At 43.3% G+C, this 15,794-nt stretch overlaps 1 protein-coding gene across 1 annotated transcript in view; it reads left to right on the plus strand.

The window, feature by feature from the left end:
* Positions 1–4,650: 4,650 nt before the first annotated feature.
* The window catches only part of cpm (carboxypeptidase M), a 33,626-nt gene continuing 22,482 nt past the window's right edge, over positions 4,651–15,794 (plus strand). Inside the window, exons 1-3 of the mRNA XM_033615194.2 lie at positions 4,651–4,837; positions 8,908–9,090; positions 11,779–11,876. Of these exons, the coding sequence (XP_033471085.1) occupies positions 8,922–9,090; positions 11,779–11,876 (267 nt within the window). The 5' untranslated portion in view covers positions 4,651–4,837; positions 8,908–8,921. The remainder of the gene's footprint in view (positions 4,838–8,907; positions 9,091–11,778; positions 11,877–15,794) is intronic.

Here is a 15,794-nt window from a genome sequence, read left to right on the forward strand (position 1 = left end):
CGCTTCAAGGCCACTTAAGCTTCCTCAAGGACCCTACAACCTCCCTAGCATTATCTGAAACCTCCTCTGATAGGATTTCTACAACAATTTCAAGGACTACAATATCAAGGATCCACCAAGCCTTCCCATGTGCTCTTACAACTTTCTCAAGGAATATTACAGTTTCCTCAAGGACCCCACAACCTCGTCATTGACCCCTACAGCCACCTCAAGGGCCTCTTTAACCTTTTTAAGCACCTTACAACCTCTTAAGTGACTCCAGTGCCTCCTGCTGTCTTCTCAGGACCCTAAATGTTCTTCAAGGATTCCAACAACCTCCTTAATGACTCCTACAACCTCTATAAGGTCTCCCTGTAAGGTCACCCTTACAATCTCTCCAATGACAATCTTCTCAAGAACCCTTACAATTTCTTAAAGGAACCCAAAACTTTCCTAAGGCCCTGACATCCCCTACAAAACCCTCTACAACATTCTCAAATATGTCTACAATCTTCTAAGGGACTAAAATATTCTCAAGGACTCCTACAATCTGTTCAAGGACCCCTATCAGCCTCCTGTAGGACCACTCTCAGGGACAGTAGAATCTTTTTAAGCATCCATAAATTATATGCAAAGACCAGCACAGCCTCCTCAAGGACTCAAGGACACCACTTATTTACTCATCTAAACATTAAAATCTTGCTGTGTTACCTTGTCTGGTTAGTTATGGACCTCTGGTGAAGGACATCACCCTGGAATATTAAGTATTCCACGTGTGGAAAACTTCCCCACATGGTGAAATTGATGTCATACTTGTAGTTTGTAGCTGTAGCCAGGAGATGGTGCCAGATCATCATAAAACAAACCTGATGTCATTGACACTTCCTGTTTGATTTCATTCAGCTGGTTTCTTCAGTGACTGACACATCTGTCAGAGTGAGACCTCTTCCCTCCTTCACAGTCTTCAGTCCTGGTTTAGTCTCATCACTGAGCCGAGGATCTGGGCCCAGGACCTGGAGACTAAATCTCAGATACTAATGTTTCAGTGAGTGATCGTTTGGGCCCGATAAAAGTCTGATGTGGTTTTAAGGTGAAAATGTTTTCTCATGATGATTTTCTTTTACAATATGTGCAAATATCTTATAAACATGTCAGATGATCGAAAACAAACCTAACCACATTAGTAAACATACACACATCTGTACGCACATGAGGCTGCAACTAAGGATTCATTTCTTTATTCTGCAATCTGATTATTATTTTCTCAATTAATCGTTTATTCTATTGACAAAAAGCATGTTTTGTCGGACAGTTCAAAACCTCATGATATTTTATTTACTATACGACAAGGATAAAAAACAAATCACATTTAAGATGCTGGAACCAGATCCTTTTTTGGCATCTTTGCTTGAAAAACTGAAACGATGAATCAATTATCAAAATAGTTGCAATTTAATTTTCTGGGAATCAATTAACTGACTCTTTGCAGCTCTACACACAAACACATATGTGCAGATATACACATGTACCTGCATACATGAATACTAATGAGGTCCAATAGTGAAAATTTAGTGTATAACAAGACATATAATTGCTTTAATAAAAACATTTAATAAAACCAGCATCTCACTGCAATAAAAACACGTAAAATGATCCAAATAATTCAACAATGCTGATAAAAGAAGACTCACACTTGCAAACATCAAACCAAAAAAAGAATTTAAACAACCACACCTTGCGTTCTCTGTTAGATTTGCACTTAAACTGCATTTTTATTTTGCCTTTTGTCTGCCTCTTATAGTTTTTAATAATATTATTATTATCTGTTTCTAAGGGCCTTTATGTGATAATAATAATAATGATAATAATAATAATTTGTATGCAGTTTTATTTCTCTTACTAAACTCTGTAAAGCACCTTGAGTTTCCTCTGTGTATGAAATGTGTATATAAATAATCTTAACTACAATAAAAGAAGTTCTCTATGGGTTAATAAATTAGCACAACAAGATATAAATAAGTGGGGATAAACACTACATTTTCATATGTCTTACAGAATCTTTGAAATAATTCTGACTGTTCTGCCACAGTGTGTTTTTTTATGCTGCCACTTGGGGGCACCAAAGTAGAACTTTTCAAATTCCATTGACACTTCTAACAACCTTTAATTGTAAATGCCACCACACACTAACTTTTCTTATAAAGATCAGGGTCGTTACATGAAAAAATTGTCACTTTTAGGAGTAAAACTAATGACTACAATCATCTGTGGAGCAGTTTGTCTCAGTCTGTTCCTAAATTCAAGATGAAGGACTTGAAACATTTGGTCTATATTTTATCGAAGTCAGTCACTTGTGGTTTAATGTTCACAACACCTCAAACAAATTAAACATATTTGTAAAACACTATAATAAGTTACTAATTCCTACAACAGCCTCAAAGACTTCAACATCTTCCAGGTTTACTACAACCTGTTTCCTGGACCCTTACAACTTCCCTTAGAACACCTTTTGAAGAAACTTCTTCAAGGAACCCTGCATCCTCCTCAATGACCCATACAACCACCTCAAGGGCTTTCAAAGACCCTACAGCTTCTTCAAGAATTGCTACAACCACCTTAACAATCCATGCGACCCCTCCCTAGAACCATACATCATCCTCAAGACGTTTTAGAACCTTATTAAGGATCTGACAAGTGCTTCAAGAAACCTTTCAATCTCTTCGATGACCCATACAACCTCCTCTAAGGAGCCTTAGAACATCTTCAAGGACCCAACAACTTCTCCAAATATTAACAATCTCCTCAAGGGCCCCTACAACCTACTAAATGATCCATACAACCCTCTCGGGGATTCCTAAACCATCCACAAGGACTAAACTGTCCCTTTAGGACTCCTACAACCTCTTCATGGCCCCTATACTTCTCCAAGGTCCTTATGACCTCTTCAGCTCCCCTTACAACTTCTTGATGGACCGACAAGACATCCTCAAGAAGTTCAACAACCTCCTCAAGAACACTACAACTACTTCAAGGGGACTAACAATCTCTTCATTGACCCCTATAACCTCTTGATCCCCCATAAACCTCCTCAAGAAGTCCCACAGTCTCTTCAAGGCCCTCACCACCTCCCCATGAAGTCCTACAACCTTGCCAAGGACTATCCTCTTCAAAGATCCCCCCAGTCTCTCCAAGGTCCCCTACAAACCTCCTTAAGGGCTCCTGTGCAACCTCTTCAAGGCTCCCACAGCCTTAAGTCCAACAATCTCATCAAAGTTCCCTACGAATGTGTCTTTCTCATTTACTTGTAATTTGTAAATGTTTGCATGCTAACAGCCTAAATGGTGAAGCTTCTAAACACTAGCATATTAGCATAGCCACTTTGGGCAAGTTAGCATGCTAACAAACTAAACTGAGATGGTTAACTTTGTGAACATCATACCTGCTGATCAACATATTAGCATTGTCAGTGTGAGCATGTTAGCATGTTACCTGAGCATTTATCCCAAAAGACCATTGCATATTAACATTTTGTAATACAATTTTTAAACACTAACGTATTAGCATTGCCACTGTGAGCATGATAGCATGCTAACACTCTAAACTAAGATGGTTAACGAAGTAAACATTGTACAGGTGTCCCACACATTTTCACTGACAAAATTTCAAAACTTTTCCATGACTTATCAAGGACCCTTACTAACATTTTTTTCCAGGTTTTCCATGACTGTGTGGACTCCGATTACACCTGCTAAAAGGCAGATTAGCATTGTCATTGTTAACATGTTAGCATGTTTCTTTTAGCATTTATATAATATTATATAACCTCCAATATATTATTGAGATTATCTAATATACAGTCATATGTGACTTCATATAGTTCATATCTATAGTAGTAGTATCGTATCATAGTTTTAGTGTTATTAGCTAGCTAGCAATCATTAGCATTGCTCGCCGCCTGGAGTTATCTAACATTTTTAGCGAGCTTGCTAAAGGAAGACGCCCTGAAATTAAAAACAATTAGCCTCAAGTGAATGTTAAAAGTCTTCTAGATCATCGTTAATTAACTTGTTTTATTTCAATAGCTTGTTTTTAGCTTGTTGCCCTGGGCGGGGGGCATCTGTTCCTAATAAAGTGGCCAACATGCCCCTTTAATAAGAGGCCAATATATATGATACTGGAGGATATGTGGGAGAGTTATTCATTTTATTTTGGGCCCAGTATGCCCCTTGTGCTGGAACAACAGAACTGGCCACTGTACCAGTTTATTTCTCCCGACACTGGTTTCTTCATCATCATCATCATCATCCTGCACATGATAACAACACATCCAAATATTTCTAATGTTACAGTAACTGACTTTGTTCTGAGGGCACGTCTTCCTCCAAACTGAAACTTAGCTGCACCCTGAATGTGTCATGATCACATTTAGCTTAAATTCATGAATTTATTTAGTTTCACACAGTAGTGATGATTAACTTGTCCTGTCTCTGTCCTGTTAAACTGGATGGATCCTCTGTTTTATTCATAAACCTGTTGAATCTGCAGCACACACACACACACACACACACACACACACACACACACACACACAGAGTCCTCTAAGCTCCGCCCCTCCCGGGCAGAGACAGGGAGACCCGCTGGTGAATAAGTAACATTCATTCAAAGAAGCGGACACACAGACACACACACACACACACACACACACACACACACAGTCAGACAGACAGACAGACAGACAGTCAGACAGTGTGTCACCTCTGCAGCAGCGGCAGCAGTGCGGTCACCGGGGCCGGTGTTGGTTGGTGTTGGTCGGTGTTGGAGTCACAGACGGACCGGCGGACCGACAGATAGCGGACAGGTAAGACCTCTGACCGTCGCTACTGATCTGTCTGTCTGTCTGTCTGTTATCGATCTGTCTGTCTGTCACACTCCTGCATGTGTGATCAATAAGTCACATGTCCTCAAGTTGTTGTTGTGTTTGTGTGTTTGTGTGTTTGTGTTGTCTGGTGCTGAGCTCACACCGTCAGTCTCAGCTCAACACATCAAGTTCAAACTCAAGGTTCTTCTTCACTGAAGTTTCTCCATTCATACTTTTACTCCACTGCTTCTCACATGGAAATATAATTTACTGCACATTGATCAGACAGCTGTAGTCACTAGGCTGACTCATTTTAAATCATTATGTTTTGTACAAATATTAAAACATGCAACAGTGTATGAAATGGTTCAAATCAGCTCCAACAAGTTCAGTAAAATGCAAATTACACACAAATCCATCAGTATTAATAATAACACAATATATAATTAGATGTTATAGCTTTAGGTACATTTTGATAATAATATGAATTATTTCATCAGTGACACAGGACTGTAACGTTTAGTGTGAGGCAGCTTTATTTGTACAGCACGTTTCATACAGCAGGGCAATTCAAGGTGATTTACAGAGTGATAAAAATATAAAATATGATAATGATATGAATATACAAAAAGAGAAAAAAGGTAAAATTAATTACTAAATTATTTATAATTGTAAAAAAAACCTCAACATTAAAAATAGCACAAGTGGGGGCGCCCATGGCTTAGTGGATAGAGCAGGCGCCCCATGTACAAGGCTGTTGCCGCAGCAGCCCGGGTTCGAGTCCCACCTGTGGCCCTTTGCTGCATGTCATCCCCTCTCTCTCTCTCCCCTTTTCACACTTGGCTGTCCTGTCCATTGAAAGCAAAATGGCCAAAAAATAGCACAAGTGCAGAGATGATGTTGTATTTAAACGACGTGTGTTACTAAAGTAAAGTAACTGAATACTTTATTTACTTTACTGCCTTTATTTACTTCACAGATCTGGGTAAATAAATATAAAATATCATCAACAAATTATGATGCATGCAATTCTGATTTATCATCATGGACAAAGATATAATTTGATGCATAACGAGTACTTTTACTTTTGGTACTTAAAGTACAGTTTGATGACGGATGCAGGATATTGGATCGATGTCATATTCACACACATAAACAGGACCTATACATACATTACATAGTGAGATGTCACAGTGAAGGGGGCTGCCCATGGACAGGGGCCCCGAACATTTAGGAGTTCAGTGCCTTGCTCGAAGGCTGTGCCCAGGAGGCAAACTGGCATCTCTCCAGCTACCACACCACGTCATGTTTATATCATGTTTCTGTGGATCTTTGTTTGTAGTTTATGTGTTGACAAGTTTTCACAAAACTATTTTAAACTCCAGATCCACTGATCCAGAGCTTTCGACCGTCTCTTGTTGTCTTCAGACTTTGAGTTACAGAACAGGATTTTTTTAGTGTTTGTCTCCAAAGTCAAGACTGAACTGTGACACTGAAAATGAAAGTTTGACTAAACTTAACTCGACTAAACCAACAAAACCAAAATAAAACCCAGTGAAGAGGTTTCGTTTCTTAGAAGCTGTTTATCTGCATGTGCACGATGAAGCTGCAACGAATGTGTACTGTGCACATGTACGCAACATAGTAACAAGGCCGATGATGGAAACAATATAATTTGAGCTTGAATTATTTATGTTGCTTTAACTTTAATTTTGGAGCCAGTCGAGGACATTCATGTAAATATCAATGAAGTAAAACACATGAACCAAATATAAAGAGCAGAAACAAACAGTTGTAAGAGACGTGAGGCCTCGACTGAGTGAAGACTGCTTATTATCTGACAGTAACCTGTTTGTAAAGTCACGGAGCCGCTCTGTGGCTGTGACAGTGTTCCTGATGACGACCTGCAGACACCTCAAACTGTAATTACACATTTACGCATCACTTTAAATTCCTGAAAAGACGCAGCTGACAGGCAGCAGCTCAGGACAGACGGCATGTACAGAGGACAGATGTCAGTTACTGTCAGTGACGGGAACAGAAAGACACTTAAATAAAACGTCTCTCTGCTTTCACAGTCGTGTCTTCATTCATGTGTCTGTCCCTGCTGACAGGTTTAATGTGACAGTCACCCATGACTTCCTGAGCGTCTGCATGAATGCTCGTGTGTCTGCAGCTGCTCTGATCTCACTTCCCAGCATCCATCTGCAAAACGATCATTACTTCCTGATGAGTGTTCAGTCGTCCTCCAGCAGACAAACGGCGCCATCAAGCTTCTGTTTTATTTTTTATTTCACATCTTATTGTTGTTTTCAGACACAGAAACAGGACTGTAACTAACTCTGTCTTTATCATTGATCAGTCTCTCAGTGATCTTCTCTAAGAATCGATTATTTGGGCCATAAAATGTCAGAAAACAGATTTCTTGAAGCCCAGCTGACGTCTTTAAATGTCTTGTTTTTCCCAAAGAACAGTCCGAGGCAGAAACCAGCTCCATCTGTCGGACTCAGGCTCAGGAGTGATGACACACATTATAAACGCTATTGTGCACAGATATAAATGCAGGTCTCTCTACAGTGGGTGAACACACACAGTGACTGTGTCTCAGTTCAGGGCTGCAGCTTTTGAAGGCTGCATTTGAGGACTGATCGCGTCACATCGGCGCGACCAAGGCCGTCCCATGTCGAACGCTCCTTCACATGTGGCCGAGAAATGCAGCCTTCTTTCCCAGGATCTGGAGGATGCAACAGATGAATCCTTCATGGCTCAGCCTATCCCAAGATGCATTGAGCGCCGGTGACTATTATATATTAAGTTTAGTGAACTAACTAGCTAACGGTTAACTGTTGTTAACATTACGTTAGCTAAAAGCACACAGCTTAAACAATCTGAGTTTGCCAGGCCGCCATTGTCAATAAGAATTTGTTCTTAATGACTTGCCTGGTTAAATAAAGCTTAAATAAAAATAAATAAATAAGTTTACCTGAAAACACTCCATCAGCCTGAAACGTGTCACACGACGATGAATCATCTCCTCAAGGACTCAATAAAAACTAACAATCTCCGGGTCCATGATTTAAGGCTAACTAACTTACAAGCTAACGGTTAACTGTTGTTAACATTACGTTAGCTAAAAGCACATAGCTTAAACAATCTGAATTTAGTAAGTTCACCTGAAAACACTCCATCAGCCTGAAATACGTCAGACGACTGTGTCTCTGGTGGTGAATCATCTCCTCAAGTATTAAATAAAAGCTAAATATAATAACTATGTCTGGTCCATGATTTAGAGCTAACTAACTTACTAGTTTACTCCTTCTTTCGTCAAGCGCAGCCGCTTGCTAGATAACAGGAACACCAACGGGTCGGGGCGAGAACAACTGTTGATGCGACCAGGAAATCCTCATCAATCCCCGGTTCCTCCAGTTTGCATGTCAAAGTATCCTTGAGCAAGCTAATCAACCCCAAATTGCTCCCGATGACGCTTCCATCGGTGTGTGAGTGAGTAGCAGGTGGCACCTTGTATCGTAGCCTCGGCCACCAGAGTGTGAGTGTGACTCGTAGTGTAAAAAGCGCGTTGACTGGTCGGAAGACTAGAAAGGAGCTATACAAATGCAGGTCCACATGCTCAGGCACGCAGGTAATGAACTGAGTCACCTGATTGACTTGGCAGCGGAAACACGCCAAGAAGTGTCGCCAGCAGAGGTGAAGAAGAAGAAGAAGATGATGATGATGATGATGATGAAGCCAGCCAGTGAAAACATTCAGCAGTTTTCAGGCCTGGAGGACACACAAAGTGTTTCCAGGAGAAACACTGAACCTTTGTTTACAGACGGAGCACCTTTGGACCTGATGTGTCATCATGAGTCACACACCTGACAATCTGCCGCCTGAACGAGTCTCAGAACAGCCAATGAGATGAGAGGAACAGTTTCATCAGATCTTTTTAAACGCTAGTTAAAATGTGCGAAGAATCATCAGCTGTTTTAATGTCACTCACACACGACGTCTTCCTCGCTGTTCGTGTTGTTGTTTTAAAACTGCTGACTTCCTGTTTTCTGCTCCCACAGGTCACACTACAGTGATGTCATCACTCCTCCTCGTCTTCCTCCTGCCCTTCCTCATCCTCACCCCGGCCTCCATGTTGGAGTTCCGTTACCATAACAACCGTGAGATCGAGCAGTACCTCCTCCAGGTCAACGCCTCCAACCCTGACGTCACACATCTGTACAGCATCGGCCGCTCTGTCAGAGGTAACGGCACACATGTCTGTCTGACTGTCTGTCTCACTGTCTGTCTGTCTCACTGTCTGTCTGATTGTCTGTCTGTCTGTCTGTCTGTCTTACTGCCCGTTTCCAACTTATTTTTCAACATGTAAAAGAACAGAGGCACGTTACATTTACCAAGAAAAAGGTTGGACACTTTATCTCGTAATTATGACGTCCAACAGCTCAAAAGATCTTACACACACATACACACACACACACACACATAGGGGATGATGCATGACTGATAAAGTGTCAGGTGTCCGTCACCATGACAACCATGGGTTTGACTTGAGTGTGTGTCTGTTGGTGTGATCACATAACAGGACTGTAAACGGTGGTTAACTTAATCTGAGGAACAACTTAATCTGACTAATCACACACACACACACACACACACACACATACACACACAGATAATCTGAACTAATCCAGGACACCAGCTGGCCTGCGTCCAACCTGAGTGTGTGTCTTTTTGTGTTTGTGTGTCACCTCGTCTGTTCCTCGTCTTTCCTTCATGTTGCTGAGGACTTGTTCACACTTTACTGCCCTGTGTGTGTGTATGTGTGTGTGTGTGTGTGTGTGTGTTACAGACGTGCTGATGCCTGCAGAGCTTCATTCATTCACCTACATGAGTTACAGTAGTTTTGTTTACATGGAAATTTTTAACGACCAAAAATCAGCAGCAGTGAAAATTCAAACTGAGCTGCTGCTGCTGCAGAACTCGTCGTCTGAGGAGACTTTAAACTTTGACATGGACATAGATCGAGTGCATAAATCTGTGTGACGGTGTTTTTAATTTCAGAAGTCGCTTGGTGCTTCAGTGGTTCAGTGTTGTGAGAACATGTGACGATAATCCCTTTTTCAAACAGAGGTTAATGATTCCATGTTTTCAGCTGAGAACAAGTCATGAATATCACACTGACCACTCAGACGGACTCTTCTGGGTAAATATTAGCTCCAGTTTGAGTTTAACTCACAGAGCTGACATTAAGGTGTTACTGTGATAAGATAAGATAAGATAAGATAAGATAAGCCTTTAGTGTCTTCCATAGGAAAAATTTGTCTTGGACATTCAATAGAACACAGGCAACACAGCAACACACAGGTGCGATCAAATTTGTTGTGGCTGATGTGACTTTGGTGTCAGACACTGACACCCCCAGGCATCCTTACCGTCTGCATTACCCCCAAATTCCACTAGATGCGTGTTGGTTGCGTCTGCGCTCCAGAACGGCAGCGGAGCCGGTTCGTTTCAATTCCAGTCAATGTGTGTGTTTCCACCGGCTGCGGCTGTGCTGCGTTCCAGCTCCGTCACAGCTGCGGCGCTCCGGAGCCCTCTGCAACAGATATGCAGGACTTCTATTTTTGCCGGACGCCGGAGCACAACGCAGCAATTCAGCACAGAGCAGACTGTGCGGGGCAGGAAGTCTTGCACAGAAACAAAATAAAACATCTGGTTAATTTTCAAAATAAAATACACAGTGTTCACGGCGGATCATATTTCCCTGCACTACACCTTGAAAACGTCATAATGGGCGGAGGCAGGCCTGAAGTCAACAGGTCAGAGATTTCCAGACGTCATTTCACCCCGTTGACACCATGGACGAGGAGATGTTAATCATGGAGGTGCACCCAGATGTCTTCCTACTACTCCTCTGGTTTTGTGGTTCTGTTTATAGAAACTACTTTTTGTTATATCGCGTGATTATGCATGAATTTGCGAGATCTCGTGGGTCCCGCTGTCCGGCGGCGCTGCACCGCTCCGCACAGCAAACGCAGCCGGTGGGTGTTGACGGACGGCGGAGCACGCAGTGGATAACCAGCGCAGCCGTTCCACAAAGGACACACATCCAGTGGAATTCCAGTGTAAGTCAGTTTAAATAGGGTGCCCTGAATGAGATTTGCCAATTGGTTGCATAGAAAGGAATCATGTGATCTATCAGCTGATCCATCAGTTGATTGGCCTGTTTGAGATCAGCTGATGTAGCTGGGATTTGAGCTGGTGTGGACATCATGTTCTGCCTGAACTAACACTGTGCTCAGTTAACAATCGTTCTTATTTTAGGCCAAACCATGATGGGTTTTTTTCTGAACCTAACCACGTGCTTCTGTTGCATAAACTTTAGGAAGTAAATCAAAAAACAACGGTAACCTAAATTCTATGTCTATTTTGAGACTGTTTGAATTTAATGAGTGGAAACATCCATTTCCACAGGAAAGACATGCATTGTGTCTTTTGAAAAGACACAATGCATGTAACAAGCGTAGTTTGACTTGCCATCCCTGAGAGTCCAAAACTGACCCTGGAGGGTAACTAGAGTGTTGTTTTTGTTGGTATTTGATGAGGATATATAAGTGGTATTGAGAATGTGTTGCTGAGATGAATCAAAACAGTGAAACACTTTAAGAGGAACTGCAGAAGTGATTATTCTCTGTGTGTTCATCACTACGTGCGACGTCTTTCACATTACGCACAGATATACAGGTGCAGGTTTCAGGTCTGTTTCCACACTGGAGGAGAAGTGAAATAAGTCTATCCAAAGCCAGTGTCCGGAGTCGGTTTAGAGCTGAACTTTATCCATCTGCAGTGATTCGGTATAAAACATCTCAGCTGAATATTTTCCTTAGAAACAGCGACATGTAAAAACTCTGTCTCTGACTCGTCTCTCTCAGGTCAGCAGCTGTGGGTGTTGGCTCTGGGTCTCAGTCCTCGCCGTCACACTGTCGGCATCCCCGAGTTCAAATATGTGGCTAACATGCATGGAAACGAGGTGAGTGAATACACACACACACACACACACACACACACAACAGGACCCCTCCCTGTTGACAGGAAGCAGGACTAAAAGGAGACTAAAGAGATCAACAAAAGCCATTCAGAGTCAAACACACTTTTGTATTCAGACGACGGACCGTGTGTGTGTGTGTGTGTGTGTGTGTGTGTGTGTAGACAGTACACTGAGTCAACATTAAAGTATTAGACGACACTATGAAACAAATCTGCGGATTAATGACTCCATCAGAAACAACAGCAGCAACAACCGACAGGAAAGAACTTCATTATGTTAAATATCAAACACACAAACTGTCACAGCGAGAAGAACACATCTGTGATTCAGGTACACTCAGAGGGATTAGTACAGTCTGCTGGAGCAGAACAGTGCAGTGACAGTTACACTTACATTGGTGGGGACGGGGAGTGTTCAGATCAGTCATCAGTGTATAGATCCTTGGACAAAAACCCTCCAACATCTGGGTTTGTCTTTAGTAGGAAACGTTACAGTCAGCATTCATTCCTGGATAAATGACTCTGCAGTAGTGAGGGGGATTTATCAGTCGATTGGTAGTGATGGAAACATGACACCTGAGTGGACACGTGGGTGCGATGCAATGACATGCTACCACAAATTCTGTATGGATCCAAGCAGCGCATGAACATTGTTCAGAATTGATTGGCACAGACTTTAAAAGAGAGACTGAACAAGAAGCTGATATAAAACAGAAGTAAGTCAAGTCAAACTTCAGTCAACCACTGCTGACCAAAGGAATCAAGCTCGAATAATCAGTTGTACGCCAACAAGAAGAGGCGGGTCTTCAGCAGCGACTGATAGGTTTCTCAGTCAGAGGAGTTTTTACATGAACGGACGAGCTGTTCAAGAGTTTAGGTGCGGCCATCGCAGAGACTCGGTCGCCACTGGTTTTATGTCTACTTCTAGAAACATCCAGACGTCTCCGATCAGTTGACCTCAGAGCTCTAACTGGAGCATAAGATACAATAGTGCTGTTAGATAAGAAGGTGCTAGAGGATTTAAAACCTTAAAAACCAGCAATCAACTCTTAGGCACAATCCCAATACCCCCCCTTGTCCACTACCGCTTAGCCTTTGGCCCTACCCCTTAGCCTTTGGCCCTACCCCTTAGCCCTTGGCCCTACCCCTAAGCCTTTGGCCCTACCCCTGAGCCCTTGGCCCTACCCCTTAGCCCTTGCCCACTACCCCTTAGCCCTTGGCCACTACCCCTAAGCCTTTGGCCCTACCCCTTAGCTCTTGGCCCTACCCCTTAACCTTTGGCCCTACCCCTTACCCCTTAGCTCTTGGCCACTACCTCTTAGCCCTTGGCCTTACCCCTTAGCCTTTGGCCCTACCCCTTAGCCCTTGGCCACTACCTCTTAGCCCTTGGCCCTACCCCTTAGCCTTTGGCCCTACCCCTTAGCCCTTGGCCACTACCTCTTAGCCCTTGGCCCTACCCCTTAGCCTTTGGCCCTACCCCTAAGCCTTTGGCCACTACCTCTTAGCCCTTGGCCCTACCCCTTAGCCTTTGGCCCTACCCCTAAGCCTTTGGCCACTACCTCTTAGCCCTTGGCCCTACCCCTTAGCCTTTGGCCCTACCCCTTAGCCCTTGGCCACTACCCCTTAGCCCTTGGCCACTACCTCTTAGCCCTTGGCCCTACCCCTTAGCCCTTGGCCACTACCTCTTAGCCCTTGGCCCTACCCCTTAGCCTTTGGCCCTACCCCTTAGCCCTTGGCCACTACCTCTTAGCTCTTGGCCCTACCCCTTAGCCCTTGGCCCTACCCCTTAGCCCTTGGCCACTACCTCTTAGCCCTTGGCCCTACCCCTTAGCCTTTGGCCCTACCCCTTAGCCCTTGGCCACTACCTCTTAGCTCTTGGCCCTACCTCTTAGCCTTTGGCCCTACCCCTTAGCCCTTGGCCACTACCCCTTAGCCCTTGGCCACTACCTCTTAGCCCTTGGCCCTACCCCTTAGCCTTTGGCCCTACCCCTTAGCCCTTGGCCACTACCTCTTAGCTCTTGGCCCTACCCCTTAGCCCTTGACCCTACCCGTTGGCCCTCAAAATGAAGCAACTATTTTAAACAGGAAGCTGCGAGCCATCTACATTTCCAACCAGCATCTACAATGGAGTCTCCAGTTGAGTTCATCCTACTGATCGTGTTTGCATTATTTATCATGCTTCGTTTGATGAACGACAGACGACAGGGGACTTCTGCTAGCTAACTAGCTAGCTAACATTAACTAACACACGCATAGTTGGTGTAATGTGAAAAATCCGACAATTTTGCAGAACAGGACAGATGACAGATGCCAGATAGTGCGAGCTAGCTAGCTAGCTAACAAGCAACCTGACGATGGTAACGTTAGCTATGTATGAACTTTTTTCCCCGTCTCTTGCTCAGTGGTAGCCATGGCAACGTCTACCCCTCGCTGGCAAGTCAGCATCTGAAATCCCTCGCTCCGAAGGAATGGTTTCATACCCGCTACCCCTCGTTATGCCCCCTACTCCTACACGCGGGAACGTGCAAATGTAGGTGTAGGGCTAAGGGGGGTATTGGGACTGGCCCGTAATATCAATCCTGGAATGGACAGGAAGTCAGTGAAGGGAGGCCGATGCTGGTGTCATATGACCCGTTTTATTTTTCCCAGTTAGAAGACGAGCGGCTAAGTTTTGTTCTGACTGCAGATGACGGAGTGATCTCCACCCACGTACAAAGAATTACAGTAAGAAAGGAAGGAGGAAGGAAAACATCAATATAAGAGCTGATCATAAGCCCTTGAATCATATCTGTTACTGTTTGATGCAGTAAAGTGAATTTCAGAGAATAAGACAAAAAAATCAACCTGAAATATTTTAGTTTACATAAATAAAATAAATAAATAGATAAGAAATAAAAAAAGAGGAAGAAAAAAACAGAAACGGAAACTTAGCGACCTCTGACCAGCATCTGGTTACCGTGGTGACGGTCTACCGCTGATCACACTGCATGTGTGTGTGAAAGTCAATGGAAATGTCCTTAAATAGACAAGTCACGCCTCGACACACACACACACACACACACACACACACACACACTTAAACAGTGTGTTACCCAGTCAGCAAACAGAGTCAGTGGAGTGTGTCGGTTCAGAGGAAACTTCCAGAAAAAGGCCTTTTCACGGAGTCCACACACACACACACACACACACTCACACACATTATAGCAGCAGGAATGTAGCCTCTGTGGAAAAGTTGAAAAGGTGTCGTGTAGAGATCGCTGTGTGTGTGTTGATGTTAGCAGTTCCCAGAAAACATCCCTCTGTGTGACAGGAGTTTAATTTCCTGTGAGGCCAACAAACTCTTAATGTCCTCATTTATACTGCGGAGACGGAGAAACTGTCGTCTGCTGTCGGTGGTGACGACAGTGCCGGAGATGAAACTTCATCAGACAGACTTCTTCTTCTTTCCAACTTCTATCTCCTTCCTGTTACGCTCCCCCAGAGGCAGCACGGGTCATCACTCCCTGCAGTCACACACTGATGATTCAGGCTTTCTTCAGACTCATTCATTCTCCCTTTATGAACCAAAATAGATCATGAGAGGTTATTTTCAAAACCAAGTCACAGACAACTTGAGACTTGGTTCAAAAGCTCTCACACAACTTGAGCAGTATATTCCAAGTCTCATTTATCCAGTTGTATGATCAGTACTTCCCTTGGAAGTGTGGTGGATAAGTCATGTCGCTGCTCCAGGAATGAGTCCTGAAACCTGGGACATGAGTTAGCATGTTAGCACTTCCTGTTCCCTCATCTTGAGGTCAGTGTGTTTTTGGTTAGATGTGTGAAATAAGGTCGATGGTTAACACAAGCTGGACATAGAACACTACAGAACTTCATCACGCTGAACAGCCTCGTTGTTGTG

This window comes from Epinephelus lanceolatus, chromosome 23 (assembly GCF_041903045.1).
Source record: "Epinephelus lanceolatus isolate andai-2023 chromosome 23, ASM4190304v1, whole genome shotgun sequence".
Lineage (NCBI taxonomy): Eukaryota > Metazoa > Chordata > Actinopteri > Perciformes > Serranidae > Epinephelus > Epinephelus lanceolatus.